This window comes from Octodon degus, unplaced genomic scaffold (assembly GCF_000260255.1).
Source record: "Octodon degus isolate 3935 unplaced genomic scaffold, OctDeg1.0 scaffold00223, whole genome shotgun sequence".
Taxonomy (NCBI): Eukaryota; Metazoa; Chordata; class Mammalia; order Rodentia; family Octodontidae; genus Octodon; species Octodon degus.
In genome coordinates, this window is record NW_004524799.1 from 926,671 (window position 1) to 942,156 (window position 15,486).

At 42.1% G+C, this 15,486-nt stretch overlaps 1 protein-coding gene across 1 annotated transcript in view; it reads left to right on the forward strand.

The window, feature by feature from the left end:
* Positions 1 to 2,285: 2,285 nt before the first annotated feature.
* The window catches only part of Fundc1 (FUN14 domain containing 1), a 16,187-nt gene continuing 2,986 nt past the window's right edge, over positions 2,286 to 15,486 (forward strand). The window contains exons 1-4 of the mRNA XM_004645312.2: positions 2,286 to 2,491; positions 3,147 to 3,303; positions 5,993 to 6,068; positions 14,278 to 14,406. Of these exons, the coding sequence (XP_004645369.1) occupies positions 2,464 to 2,491; positions 3,147 to 3,303; positions 5,993 to 6,068; positions 14,278 to 14,406 (390 nt within the window). The 5' untranslated portion in view covers positions 2,286 to 2,463. The remainder of the gene's footprint in view (positions 2,492 to 3,146; positions 3,304 to 5,992; positions 6,069 to 14,277; positions 14,407 to 15,486) is intronic.

Below are 15,486 nucleotides of genomic sequence, written 5' to 3' on the forward strand. Positions count from 1 at the left end.
GACAGTGTTTGGACAGGATATCATGTCTGCCTCTTATACTATGAATAACCACTACAAAGAGAACAATATGCAATGTATTAATTATTGACACTGTCCTATTAATAGGTTTTGAAACTGTCTCATTGCTATTTGTTTCTCAATAAAATTAATAAAAAAGGTTAAGTCTTCTTGTACTAATGCCCATCAGGTCAGATCCTAGGCCTCCCTCTACCTCCCCTTTAGCTCCTGGCAGGAGATATGTGCAGAGAGAATAGATGAATAAGTTCCAAATCAATGGTCATCTGAGATGAACATACACTTCCCAGAGGAAGAAATATAAATGGCAAGTAAATATATGAAAAGATGTTCAACATTGGTCATTTGAGAAATGCAAATTAAAACAACACCGAAATTCCATCTCAGCTGGGAAAAAAATGGCTATTATCAAGAAATCAACCATTAACAAATACTGGCCAGGCTGTGGAGAAAAAGGAACCCTCCTCCACTGTTGGTGGGAATGTAGACTGGTGCAACAACTGTGGACCAAAACTGCACCCACAACTGTCAGTGTGGAGATTCCTTCAAAAGCTAGGATTAGACCTTTCATTCAAGCCAGCTATTCCCCTCCTGGGTATTTTTCCCAAAGTACTGAAAACTTCATACCACAGTGATATATGCGCACACATGTTCATCGCAGCACAGTTTGTCATAACTAAATCCTGGAAACAACCTAGATTCCCATCAACTGAAAAATGAATAAAGAAGATATGATATTTTTACACAATGGAGCATTATTCAGCTGTAAAACAGGATAAATTTGAGTCCTGTGTCAGTAAATGGACGCAACTAGAGAAATTGAAATAAATCAGACCTGCATGTGCAAGCATCATATTGTCTCCTTTGTATGAGAACTTGAAAGGAAAAAATGGAATCTGAAAGGTACAATAGATACTGGGAAAATGGAATTAACTTATTCAGAAGGCAAGAGTTACCAAGTTGAGGAGGACAGAAGAGGGAGTGGGGAAAGAGATTTATCTATGTATGTAAGCAGGATGGGTTTGCGCAACCGTACTGTGCATTTCTTCTGGTCTATGGAAGGGAGCAGTGAATGCTTAAGTCACTTTGTCTCCTTTTTTCAATTGCTTGTCCTTTTTCTCTTCGTAATTTCTTATACATTTCTTTGTTTTTTCTTTGTTTTCTTCTTCCAGTTTTATAGGCATAGATCTAGTAATATAAATAACTGATTGGAAGATAACACTATGTATTACAACAAACACTGTGAAATTCATATTACTTTCTTAAGTAAAATTTTCTATCACTTGTAATTTTTTCTGTTTTAATTCTAATTTGTACTCCCTTTAAAAAATAAAAAAAGTTCCAAATCCTAGCTGCAGGGCATTAGAAAAGTTTCTTTCCTTCAGTGAGCCCTTGCCTCTTTAGAAAAACATAAATTGATACAGGGTTTCTCTTAAAGCTTTCAAAAACCCTTTTCCTTAAGCACTTAAATTCTGGTACAGTATAGGGTTCAAAACAGTTTAGAGAATTTTCTCGTAGGGTGTGTGGTGGGGCATGCCTATAAAATGCCAGCACTCTGGGAGGCTGAAGCAGTAGGATTTCAAGTTTGAGCCCAGCTTGAACCCAATTTAGTGACTTAGTGAGACCGCTTCTCAAAATAAGTGGGTGTCAAGATTATCAAAATAAAGATGTGGGATACAGCTCAATTTTAAACACAGCAAATTACAGCTGGAGGTTTATACCCAGTAATCAAAAGATAGAATAGTATGAAGAGGAGACTTCCAAGGTAGGGTCACTCTTGCTAAGCCAATTCCAAAGGACTCCTGCTGAGGGAAGGTCTGGGTGATCAGTTATCATGGATGGGAGGAGGAAAAACTTGAATATTGAGGTGATGACATAGCAGGGGTGGGGGAAATTCTCACTACACTGACTTAGCAGGATTCTTACTATAACTGGACCAGGCAGACCAAACACAAGGTCTAAGGGAGAAGCCTTGTCAAAAGGAGCTTCAGAGGAGCCTTCTTACTAAAGTTTGGTCAAGAAGAGCCTTTTTCAACACCCAACAGGTTTTCCCTTTATATTACCGTGTACCATTCCTCCACCTATTCCCCTCGACAGTCTTTAAAGCAAAATAAAAGAATCATGGTTGTGGAAATTCTAGGGGGATGATTCAGACCTCAGCTGAGGAGGGTAGCGGACTACAACTCCCATAAACACTCGCAGGGCCGCCAGCCTGTTGTTCTTCCTCACTCCCACAGCCGTGCGCCTGCGCGGAAAATTCTGCGCTGAGAAGTGGGTGGGGACTGAGCTACGAACCGGGAAGAGGAGAAAGAAGAGACGAAGGGAAAAGAAAAGGGGAGGAAGGGAAAAAGAGACCATAGATTTCTCCCTCGGCCTAGAGCGGCCCTTAAAGTGCTGGGGAGCAGAGGGCGGGCGGGGACCACCCCAGAACTGGCCGCCGGCGGTATAATGGCGTCCCGGAACCCCCCTCCCCAAGGTGAGCGGCCAGGGCCCGAAGTAGCGTCTGGGACGCGGCTCACACCTCTCGACCTTGCTCCTCGGCGTGTTTTCCTCCCCCGCGCCAGGGCTCCTGGGGCTGTTTTAAAGCAGCCCCTCCGAGCTAGACTTCTGCTGTTTGTGGGAAGCTCAAGCAGAAGCGATGCCCTGCCCCCACCACAGCCCTGTGTTGCCTTGCCGTCTCCTCTGGCCTTCCTCTGCACCTTAAAACGTTCCCCCCCCTTTCCTTTTTTTTTTTTTTTTTTTGAGTCCCCCCCGCGCCCCAACTGATTTACTCTCGCTGGGCTTGTCACTCAACAGAAGGACCCAGCTCTGACCCTAATGCTACTCTGACCCTGAGATTCAAGAGGTGACCTCTCACTGCAGTATAACAATGAACTGGCCCTGGTTCGGTATCCCCAGCGGTCCGTGGGTTTTTTGGAAAGGTGATGGGGGCTTAATATGATTGCCAGGCTCTCTCCTATTGAGACCTGAGTCTCAGGAATTCAGTTAAACGCCTTAGTTTTCCTATGGACATTTTTAGCTGTAAGCCTAAAGTGACCCTGAGTTATGATTTAAAAAAAAAAAAAAAATGCATGGGACATTTTTTGACTTTCGATTGACTCAAATCATTTTTTCCATTTTGTGTTTTAAAGAATATGAAAGTGATGACGACTCCTACGAAGTGTTGGATTTAACAGAGTATGCAAGAAGACACCACTGGTGGAATCGAGTGTTTGGCCACCGATCAGGACCTATGGTAGAAAAATATTCAGTAGCTACCCAGATTGTAATGGGTGGCGTGACAGGCTGGTGAGAACATGTTTTTCATTACATTTAATTGGGACCTGGCAGTTGTCCTTTTATAAATGGGCCAGAGTTACCCTGCATATTCAGTGGGGTCAGTACTGTTAATTCAGGGGCGCATTACCTTGAGGCTGTTCTTTGTGATGGAGTTGGTGTGATCTGCCTTCGGAGATCAGGATTTTGGTGATCCCCCGACTCCTGCCCACCAGTGTTAAACACTCTTCCCTCTTTATCCTTCTTTCCTTTATATATTTTCTTCTTTCAAGTTCAGCAAATGTAGTGGATCTGATTCAGTCATAGTGCATAAATAGGAAGAAATATGTGAGTTAATTATATGTAAATTTTGACTTGCCAGCCATGGGAAAAACATGAGGAATTCCACCAGCAGAACTGGCCTCCAGGATGGTCAACCCTGTGGAGAACAGTGTAAATGCTCAGTAGAAATTACTGATGATAACACAGTTGATTCTGGCATTTGTGGGCTGGTTCAGATTATACTACTTTTTTTCTCTTTATTTTATTGGTACATTTTACATCTACACAGTGATAACATTCATCATAGGGAATTTGTACCTGTACCCCGGTTCGATCCCCAGCTCCCCATGCCTTATCAGACCTGCCCTTAAGGCAGCTTGAGCCAGCTAAGTTAAATTCACCTCATATTGATTTAATTTACATATGTGTTTGTGCATGATATGTATGTTTTTTGATTTATGTTTTATATGGACCTTAAAATCATGGCTCAGTGTCTTTAGCGATGCCATCTTATGATAGAAACACTCTGTGAAGATCCTGTGGCACAGGTGTGCAGTATTTACTCTTGATATGTACACAGCAATCCTGCTGTATGGAAAAAGCCTGTAATTAGGGATTTCTAGGTAAGCCCTGGCCATTCAGCTGCTTTGCCATAAGCTAATTGTACTGCTGTCCCCATAAATCAGGGGGCATGATAAAATCTGTTTAAACCGTGGGTAGGAGGCATGTGGTGCACACCTGCCATCTCAGCACTTGGGAGCCTGAGCAGGAGGATCGCCACAAGTTCAGGACCAGCCTGTGCTATAAAGTGAGTTCAAGGCCAACCTTGAACTGCATTGTGAAACCCTGTCTCAAAAAGACAAAAAAAGAAAAAAGCCATGGGTAATTGGTGAGAAAGCCCAAAGCCCAATATTAAAATGCACTAAAAAATAATTGAGAAGTGGAATTGTGAGCTCCTTGCATGCTTTCTCCCTATAGACAAATTTTGGTAAGAAGCCCTGTAATTGGTAGAAGTTAGCTTGGAAAGCCTGGAATGGGTGGTTGCTAGGAGACCTGGGAGGTGTGAAGACCAGTTAGCTTGCTATTGGAGTAGTTTGGAAGCAAGGTAATGGAAGGCTGAACTGTTACCAAGGTAATGATACCCTTCAAAATGGAAAGGAGAAAACAGTCTGATAACATTTTAGAGATGGAATAGAGTTTTGCAGTCATTTGTACCAAAAATGAGGAAGGTAGAATCTGAGATAAATATGACTTAGCAAGTTTGGCAAACAGTGCTTTCTCCTATAAATCCCCCTTGTTTTCATTACTTGGTGATCTGTGTATATCTGTGTTTGATGACATGACTCCCAATTAAGAGCCTACTGTGTATATCCAATTACATCCACAGTGGCCCTATTTCCAAATAAGGTCAGTGTGAGATTTCAGGGGGGACATGAGTTTTGGGGGGACACCAACAGAAAGCTAGACTTAGAAATCTGGGATTCTTTTGCACTGTATGGATGTGAAATACTTAGAGGAATATGATCTCATTGATGAAGTACAGACAGACTATTACAGGACAAATGAGAGAAAACAGGCTCTATGAAAACAGACACAGGGCTGGGGAGATAGCTCAGTAGAATAAGTGCTTGCCTGGCAAGTACAAGGTCCTGAGTTCAATCCCTGGTACCGCCCAAAAAAAAAAAAAATAGACACAGATAGGGAGGCTATGGGAAGTATGAGCTGAAGTACAGTAATAAAGGTGGAACTTTATCCCGACCTTAGAGGGTAGGGCTCGTTAGATATGCAGAGCTAGGCAGAAACCCTTAGGAGCAGGGAGCTAATAGCTCATGAAGAATTGATGACCTGTTTGGAAACTAATTAGAGTGGAGCAGAAAGTTGGGTAGAGTGGGTATTGGCCGGGTGTGGGGAACAGCTTGACTGTATTAAGCAAAACAAATCCCTCCTGTTACAGGAAAATTCAGCTTATGCAAATGTAGAAGTACAATGAACCTGAGTATTCATCATTAAATTTCAGTAGATATTCTTTTTTGCTATAAATCCTCTTCTCTCTGTCCCTTATTTTGCAGCAAATCTCAGAAAATTTTAGATTGTGCTTTTGAATTGCTCTTTTGAGATAGGATACCCAGGCTGGCCTCAAACTCATTATTGTCCTCCTGCCTCAGTTTCCCAAGTCACCACATTAGCAGACCATGCAATTTTGACTAGCCTACGTGACAGAAAAGAAACATTGAGTGTTTCTCAGCAGGGAGCAGACATGATCAAAAGAAACTGGGAGATGTTAAGGTTTTATTAGGAAGGCAATAAAAAGTAAAAGAGGCAAGCATTTAGAACAGTGGTGGCGAACGTGTGCCATGTATACTGGCTGTTTGTACCATTGAAAGCTCCAGAAGTTTAGCCATTGTTGGATCATTCTCATCTTTTGTTCTTTCTTTTAAAGGTGTGCAGGATTTTTATTCCAGAAAGTTGGAAAACTTGCAGCAACAGCAGTAGGTGGTGGCTTTCTTCTCCTACAGGTATGGCCAAGCGTTCTAACTCAGCTTGCTTCATCGGCAGCCCCTCGGGGCTGAGAAGGTCACGTTAGCCATTTCACTCCAGTCTATTTTAAGAGAAGGTAGAATTTTACTTTCAGGGGTAATTGATTTTGAAAGCTGGCATCTATCATGGCAAGACCACACGTTAAATTCTCTAAGCATAGCTTGATTATTAAAGTAACTATTAAAATCAGAAATTCAAATGAGCCAGGTGTGGAGCTGGGTGTGGTGGGGCACACCTGTTACCCCAGCATTCTGAGAGGCTGAGGCAGGAAGATTGCAAGTCTGAGCCTCCCCTGAGCAATTTAGTGACTTAGCAAGACCCTGTCTAAAATTAAGAAAAATAAAAAGAGGAACTGCAGTTGAGGGTAAAGGCCCTAGGTTCAATCCCCAGTACTACTAAAAAAGAAACTAGAGGGAGAAAGAGCACATGTAGAAAGAATTAAGATGTATCGTGTGCGTATATTACCTCTCCATGATCAATGTAATCATTGTGTATTGCAAACATGCACTAATAAAAAACATTTAGAAGCAAAAGAAGAACCCCAGGCATGGTAACACAAAGGGCTGAGGATATAGCTCAGTGGGAAGGCCCTTAATTTGATCTCCAGTACTGAGATGATAGATAGGTAGATAGATAAGACAGACAGAATTAAAATTTTATTTTTGATTATTTGCCAAAATTTTTGTTTTTTAAAAAAATGTATTTTGTACAGGGTCTCACTATGCAGCTCAGACTCGTAGTGATCCTCCTGTTTTCAGCCTCCCCAGTCCTGGGATTATAGGTGTGTGCTACCACACCCGGTCAGGGGTAGGGCCCGCATGGCATGTGGTGTCAGGAATCAAACCCCTGTCCCTGCCCTTGCCTAAGCAGGCACTTAGTCCACTGAGCTACCTCATCAGCCCCCAACTTTTTCTTGAACTGTCTCCCTGACAACATTTAAACCAATAGTGTAACCCACTTCACTCGCCCTGACCATTTAAAGCCTGTATTTAAAATTCACATATACTAGGGATGAAGGTGCACACCTGTGTTCCCAACACTCAAGAGGCTGAGGCAGGAGAATTGCTATGAGTTCTAGGCCACCCTGGGCTACATAATGAGTTCAAAGCTAGCCTAACTACATAACAAGACCCTGTCTCAAAAATAAACACAAAGGGCCAGCCAAATAGCTCAGTGGATTAAAGCACCTGCAAGCAGGCGCAGGGGCCGGGGGTTCGATCCCCGGGCCTGCCATGCCGTCCCCACTCCTGGGGCTCACTGAGACTGAATGAGACTGGGTGTGGTGGTCGTGCACCTGTAATCTGAGCTCTTGGGAGGCTGTAAACAGGCAGATCACTACGAGTCCTATCTAGTGGTGAGGCCCTGAACATTTTGTAGACCCTCCCCTAAAATACAAAAAAAAAAAAAGAATTCACATGCATATACAAAATTCAGAAGGTCTGTTTCTCTGTTGATAAAACTCAGGCTTCTGCATGCCCATTTCCTATTTACAGAGTTCTTCCTAGAGGACACTGCTATTAACAATCTCTAACCTTTCTGTAAAAATAAAGAACTATAATTTTGAAAGTGAAAAATTGGGTTTTTTGAAAAAAATCTATAATCTGGTCTTGAGGCAGGAGGATTAAACTTTTAACTTTGTTCATTTCCCCCTTAAGTATAAGGTCTCAAAATACCGGACCGTTAGAGGATGTTTATTGGGATATTATCTGATATTCATGTCTGTTTGGCATACATTGTTCCAGAATGTTCCCTGAAGATCAGATGCAATCCACAATCGTTAAAATTCATGGGAATGAATGTTAGCAACATTTTTAAAGACACTGAGAACAGTCATTTATACCAAATTTTACAAATAATGATATTTGCAGCAACAAGCCTGACTTGAGTAGCTAAACCACTGACCCTGTGATGACCAGGGGAGATGCCTGGAGTACAAGGGGATGGACGCTGATTTTGAGTTGGGTACTGAACACCCCTTTTAAAGACAGATATTTTCTTGTGATGATGTCATCGGGAGCACTTATTTCCTGTGGTAAAAAATGAAAAAGAATATAATTAATATCTAAATTTAGTCCTTTGGATGACTGTGCTAGTGCTTATAAGAAGAGAATTTTGCTTAAGCTGATTTTGACTTGGGTTTGTGATAGAATCAACAACATATTTCTCTAGCTATTTTGAAAACGCAGTTGTCAGTTCCGTTCAGTGCAAAAGGGTACTGGTCTGAAGTAGTTTCCGAAAATGCTCACAGAATACAGAGGAGAGTCTGTTTTCATCTGCTCTGCAGGTCAGGTTTCCAGAAGGCCCGTTTCAGCCCACTCAGTCAGTACACACCATTGAAACCCACACTTGGCCATTGCTGCCTCCTACTTGCCCCTGCCTGGCCCATGTGTTCTTTGAAGTCTCTGAGGCAGAACCCGGGACTTGTGTGTGTCAAGCTACCTTTTCCCGTAAGTCTTGGAACATTCAGGAAAAGGAAAGTGAAATAGAAAAATGTGTCGTGGCTGTTAAGCTGATTGCCTCTTATTCTGGCCCACTTCCATATTTTTATAACCTTTACTTATCTTTAAAGATAAATATTAGTTTATTTTCAATTTAAAGCTTTTCCAGTAATGTTGGAATATTTAATTACACTGCCATCTTAAAATAGTGGGACAGGTCCAGGTGCTTGGAGTCACAGCTAATTGGTCCCAACCAGTTACAGATTTCTTTGTTCCTTCTCCACTCCCACTGCTTCGCTTGGTTTATAAAACTGGACAATGGTTTTAAGTCTTTTGGTTTCTGTTTTCATTTTGAAGTCGTCCATGCACGTAATTCATAGGGTCAAATGCTTGCACAATGTTCCTTCCAGAATAGAGTAATCCTCTGCCTCTGTCCTTTCCTTTACACTTGAGACAGCCACTTTGAACTCTTAATTCTCTTTTTTCCCTAAGCAAGTTCATTGGGCTTTCTTGATCTTCCAATTTTAGATGGTAACTGTTGTTTTCCTGTTACAGAATATGAGAATTCAGTTAGCGTTTGTTGAGCTATTCTTCCCACACCTCTCCCCCGTCTCACCCATCTGAATGCTCTGCTCACAAGCATTGGTATTTCGTAATTGTGTGAGGTCTTTCCATTCACTGAATTCTGTATATAGGAGAGGTGGGGGGTGGTACTTGCTGTTGAACCTCGGGCCTTCACCCTGAGCTATATCGCAAGCCCTTTCATTTTGAGATAGAGTCTCAACCAAGTTGCTGTCTTACCCAGGCTCGGCTAAACTTGTGATCCTCCTGCCTCAGCTTTCTAGAGGGCTGGGATTAAAGCATGCACCCCTATGCTGGGCTCCCCGAGCTCCTTAAATCTCTGAATTTATGTCTTTGACCATGTTTGGAAGGTTTGGGCTACTGTTTCTAGTAGAAAGTTTGAGATTATTTCTTTAGAGAACTCCAAGTTGTCTAAATCACTTTGTGGCCCTTGGCATCAGATAGTATATCACTTTAATCATCTGGACAGACTCGTCCCAGAGTCCTTTCCTGCTGGTCTGGTACAGGGCTCACACGCTAGGATCCTCCTGTGCCAGTCTGATCTTCCCTTTGCCTCTCTCTTGAGTTGGTTCCTATACCTCATATCTTCTTGATCTCTTCTCTTGTTTTGATATGATGTATCCTCTAGTCACTTCTGAACAAAATGAGCATGAGTCATACAATTTTTGAGATTACTTGTCTGAAAATGTGTTTGCCTTTCACATTTAACTAATAGTTTGGCTGGGTTTCACTATTGCTTTATTGTCATCTGACTTCCCAGTGTTGCTTTTAAAAATCGAAACTAATTCTGACTTTTCAGCCTTTGTATGTGTTGTTTGTTTTTGTTTTGTTTTTATTTTGCTTATTTATTTATTGGTTCTGGGGACCAAACCCAGGGCCTTGGCACATGTTAAGCAAGATTACCTCTAATCTACACCCCCAGCCTCGATTTGTTTTTAAAGCTCTTGTTACATAGTCTGTTTCTCTCTCTCTCTCTCTCTCTCTCTCTCTCTCTCTCTCTCTCTCTCTCTCTCTCTCTCTCTCTCTCTCTCTCTCTCTCTCTCTCTCTCTCTCTCTCTCTCTCTCTCTCTCTCTCTGTCTGTCTCTGTCTCTGTCTCTCTCTCTCTCTCTCTCTCTCTCTCTCTCTCTCTCTAGACAGACAGACAGACAGACAGACAGACAGACACACAAAGACGTAGATAGAAACCTGCAGATGTAGCTAGTCTCCGGTGTTTGCTCTAAAGGCTTTCCTCTATACCTGATGGTCTTTGATTGTCTGTTCATATTTCAGAATTAGGTGCTAAAAACTGGTGGAAAACTCTAAATGTGTGATGGGATTTTCCATTCTCTGGGAATTCTGACCAAATCCAAGAAAAATGATCTAATGATTTGTTGTTGGGAGTGGGGAATTTTCCCAATGAAACAGCCCAGTTAGATTCCATCTGCCTATTTATAGCTTTTAAGCAGATATGAATCATTGCGTGAAAGCCTGGCCTTAATTTTTAACTTGGAACTTTTTACGCTGATGAAGACTACCTAATTTCATTGAGAATTTTAGTGTTGTATCAGAGTCACTGCTTAAAAAGCAGTCATTGCAGCCCTATGTCCTTCCCATTCCATTGGTTTGTTTTTCCCTGGAATTACTCAGATGAATTGTGTCCTGTGTCATCAGCTGTTGCTCTTGTGGCACTGAGCATAGAACTGGGGCTGTGGAGCATGCCAGGCAAATGTGCTACCTACCGCTGAGCTATATACTTCAGCCCAGTAAAAGGTGAAAGATTTATACTATCTAAAGAGAAACTAGATTAGTGCCAGCTCTTTTTAAAAAAATTTATGTCAGACAGGGTCTCATTGAGTTACCCAACTGTCCTCAAACTTGCACTCCTCCTGCCTCAGCCTCCCAAGCAGCCAGAATTACAGGTGTGTGCCATCCTGTATGGCCATTTCTTAGGAGGTACTTGGCACTTAGCTTGGCTGTGCCTGAATCCCACTAGGAAGAGATTACTTGACCTGGTCATCTCTGTGCTCAGCCTGCTGCTCAGCCTGGGCTGGTGTCCTTCGGTTTGATCGGATTTGCCTCCGCAGGAAAATAGCAGTGAACTTTTCAAAGAAATTTGTTGAGTGGTATTGTGTCAGATGGGCCTCCGAGATCATTCGCTCACCAGTACACATGATAGGTCCTGTGAGTTAATCCTCCTGGGTACTTGGTTAAAGTCTTATTTGAGCCAGGTTGGATGTTTCATTCATCCATTTACCTCACATTTTGAAAGACTCTTGGGATGTAGAGACTCACAGGCATGAGCAGAGATAGGTAATCGGCAAATACCTTTACCCATCTGATCAGTCCTGAGCTGGAAGCGTGTGTGTGGTGCTGAGAGGGCAGAGGGGAGGTCCCAGAGGCTGCTGAGAAGTGAGGAGGAAGGAGGGCCAGGGAGATACTCATGTCCGCAGCACCTCAAGGTTTTTCATTTTCCCTGCAAACTCTTTGATATTTTACACTAAAGCATAGAAGAGTCTTAAAGTACAAGATCTTATGTGGGAGATTGAGGCAGGAGGATGACAAATTCAAGCCTGCCCGCCGCCCCCCCCCCCCCGGGCAGCTTAGTGACTTAACAAGATCCTATCTCAAAATGAAAAATATTTTAAAAGGAGTTGGGGATGTAGCTGATCGTGAAGACCCTGAGTCCAACCAACCCCCAAGACCACAAAAGAAAAAAATCATAGGGAGTTGGGATTACTTCAGTGGGAGAACACTGCTGGGTTCCGTCCCCGGTGCCACATACAGAAATCAGTGAGAAGAAATTCTACAAAAACTTTATCCCAGGTAACTCTGGATTTATTAATTTTGGGTGACAAATGGCTATGTAGAAATATTTTTTAAGCCAAGCCTGGTGTTGCACACCTGTAATCCGAGCACTGAGGAGGCTGAGGCAGGAGGATTATAGTGAGTATGAGGCCAGCCTGAGATGCGTCAATCAAGGCCAACCTAGATTACATAATGCGACCCTGTTTCAAACAAATAATTTTGAAAGTTTATTGCATATTGTATATAAAATAATCTGTAGGCAATTGTTTCATCTGCCTGGTGGCATCTTTTATTTGTTTTCTGGGGATTAGAAGGGTAGATAAGTGGTCAACCTAGGAATACAGATACGGTTTTTAGTTATTCCATCACTAGTATAACTCACGGTACAAAGAGGAACTTTTTAGAAAAACTTCAGGATTTAAAATGTTAAGTCTTGGGCCAGGGAGCTAGGTTAGCAGCGTAGCGCCTGCCTGGCAAGTGCAAGTCCTGAGAGTGATCCCTGGTACCAAAAAATAAAAAGTAAAAATCAAATAAAATGTTAAGTTTCAAAAACGACAGTTGAATTAGGGATTGCCAATGAGCGGTAGCATAGAGATTTTTGGGTTGTTCTAACCAAAGAAAAAAAGCATGTATATACATACAATCTTGACTTTTCATAAGCTTTGGATTGACTGAAAAGACATACAGTCAGCAAAGTGTGAAGTTCTGCCAAAGCATCAAAATAATGGCCAAGTCGATTACGTAATACAAGTGCATCAGAAGTCTTTTCAATGTGTAGGTAGAAAAGGGCCCTTTCCCTACGGTTCGTTATCAGCTCAACGCCTGTGGTCCAAAGTGCTGCGTCAGGTACTAGGAGAAAAAGCTTTTCACTTGCCTTTTGATCACCTCTTGATTTTGCTGAGACTGGAGTTTGGGGAATAATAAGTAAATAAGTACAGGAAGAAAGGCAGTAAACAAATTATGCTGTGGAATTATTCACACAGAAACAGAACCTAAGATTTCCAGTAAACTTACTTATGTAAAAGCAGATTTTGTTTTGAGACAGGGCCTTGCTGAGTTGCCCCTGTTGGACTCCAGCTTGCGGTGGTCCTGCCTCAGCCTCCCAGTGCTCTGGGACTGCAGCATGCTCCACTACCGCACCCGCTTCTGATTTTATTATTTGAAGGCACTAATTTAACGTGCTGGCTTACATTCACTGTATTCGATCTCCATATTTTGCAGTGTCTCAGTAGCATCACGTAACAGTTTTGCTTAGGATTAGCAAGCATTTAGCAGTGGTTTCATTGAAAGGATTTATGGTGTAAAACTTGTATAGAGCATATTTTATATTGTACTTTCCAAAGTAATTACCACAAAGTATTCTCAGTTTAATTAAAGCGGCACAGTTCAGCAGGGCACAGTGGTGCTCACCTGTAATTCTGAAAGCTGAGGCAGGAGGATCAGAACTTTGAGGCCAGCCTGGACATCTTCGCAAGACCCTGTCTCAAATAAAAGGGACTGGGGAGATAGCTCAGTGGCATAAGAGCCTGCTTAGCAAGCACAAGGTCTGGAATTCAATCCCAGGTACCGCAAAAAAAGCGGGGGGGGGGGGGGGTTTGTGGGGCGGCAGGGGAGGGTTAAGGCTGTGGGGTGAGGGGCAGTGGATATAGCACAGTGGTAGAGTGCTGCCTGTTGTGCTTGAGGCCCCTGCTGCCATCCCCAGCACTGCAGAAGGTTTAGTAAAAGATTTTTTTTTTTTTTTTTTTTTTTTTGCGGGACCAGGGATCGAACTCAGGACCCTGCACTTGCCAGGCAAGCGTTTATTTTACTGAGCTATCTCCCCGGCCCCAGTAAAGGATCTTTATTAGGATATTTTAGATTCTTTTTTATTTTTTCCTTGTGGTACTAGGGATTGAACCCTGGACCTTCATTCATATCAGACTACATCTCCTGCCCTTTTTTTTTTTTATTTTGAGACCATCTCACTGGGTTGCCTGGGCCGGGCTAGAATTTGTGATCCTCCTGCCTCAGCCTCCCAGAGTGCCAGGATTATTGATGTGTGCCACCATGCCTGGCTGCTGAGAGACTGAGATTTCTTTTGTGATGGAGCAACTGCTTGGCTTCTGATCCTTAATCATTACACATCTGTTGGATTAAAAGACACATCTTATTAGCAAATTATACATCGTATAATTTGAATATTTGGATAATGTCTATTCCCTGACTGAGCCAGAGCTGGGAGAGAGGTGGGGGGCTCACGCGTCTCTTCTTCAGTGGCTGGCACAGTATGCTTCATAATAAATTGGTGAATAAGTTTCTTATGAATTGCGTGGATTTCGTGAAATTTAAATGTGTATACAATCCTGAACCGTATGAAGAGCCATTTTTATTGCATTTTTACAGATTGCCAGTCACAGTGGCTATGTTCAGATTGACTGGAAGAGAGTTGAAAAAGATGTAAACAAGGCAAAAAGACAAATTAAGAAACGAGCAAATAAAGCAGCACCTGAAATCAACAACGTGATCGAAGAAGTAAGGCAGCATGGGTTGGGCTTCTTTTCTGTTACCTATTCTCAGTAGAAAATGGGTCTAGGGGTTACCTTTTTAAAAAACAGTGTTTTTGACGTGTATTTATTTATTTATTTTTGTGGAACCGGGGATTAAACTCAGGCCCTTGCGCTTGCCAGGCAAGCACTTATTCTACTGAGCCATCTCCCCGGCCCCATTAACATGCATTTATTTAGAACGTTAGGTAAGAATGATTAAACCAGCATTGAAATCAGTCATCTGGTTTGGGTGGTAGACACAGGCCCGCATGTTTCTCCCGCCCGTTTTCATCTGCCAGTAACATTATTCTTCCAAAACTTTTTCTTTTGGCATTTATAAATGTAGAATATATACATTAGACAGACTGAAGGTGCTCCTTTTTCTTGAGATGTAGTAGTTTGCAAATCTTAATGTGGTATATCTTAGTAATACTTTGTGTCGGGTTCTTTTTTTTGTCTTTGCTTTTCTATGCTTTTGCCTCTTCCAGCTTTTTGTTTTGAGATTTCCTTCTTTCTTTTGAGACATGATCTCACTTTGTAGCTCAGGCTGGCCTCAAACTCACAACAATCCTCCTGCCTCAGCCTCCTGAGAGCTGGGATTACAGGGATATGCCACCACACCCAGCTTATATTGAAAATTTTTAAGTGAACGAAAGAGTTGAAAGACAAAATTGAAATCTAGTCATCCTTCGCCTTTTACCAAATTCTTCACATTTTGGTACATTTGTTTTATCTGTATGTAGATGAGATTTATAACCTTTCTTCTTTCTTTTTTGCCAAATATTGTGTGCCATGCCCTCGCCCCTAAAAAATTCTATGTCCTAACAGTATAGCTATTCTATAGAACTACAAATAGCATTATTGATCCAAAAATATAACATAATGCAATATTTTCTAGTAAGGAGTTCATATTATAATTTTTCAGTACAGACCAGTTGTGATGGTGCACACCTGTAATCCCAGCACTCAGGAAGCTGAGGCAGGAGGATCACCACAAGTTCAAGGCTAGCCTGGGCTACAAAGTGAATTCAAGGCCAGCCTGAACTGCATAGTCAGACCCTATCTC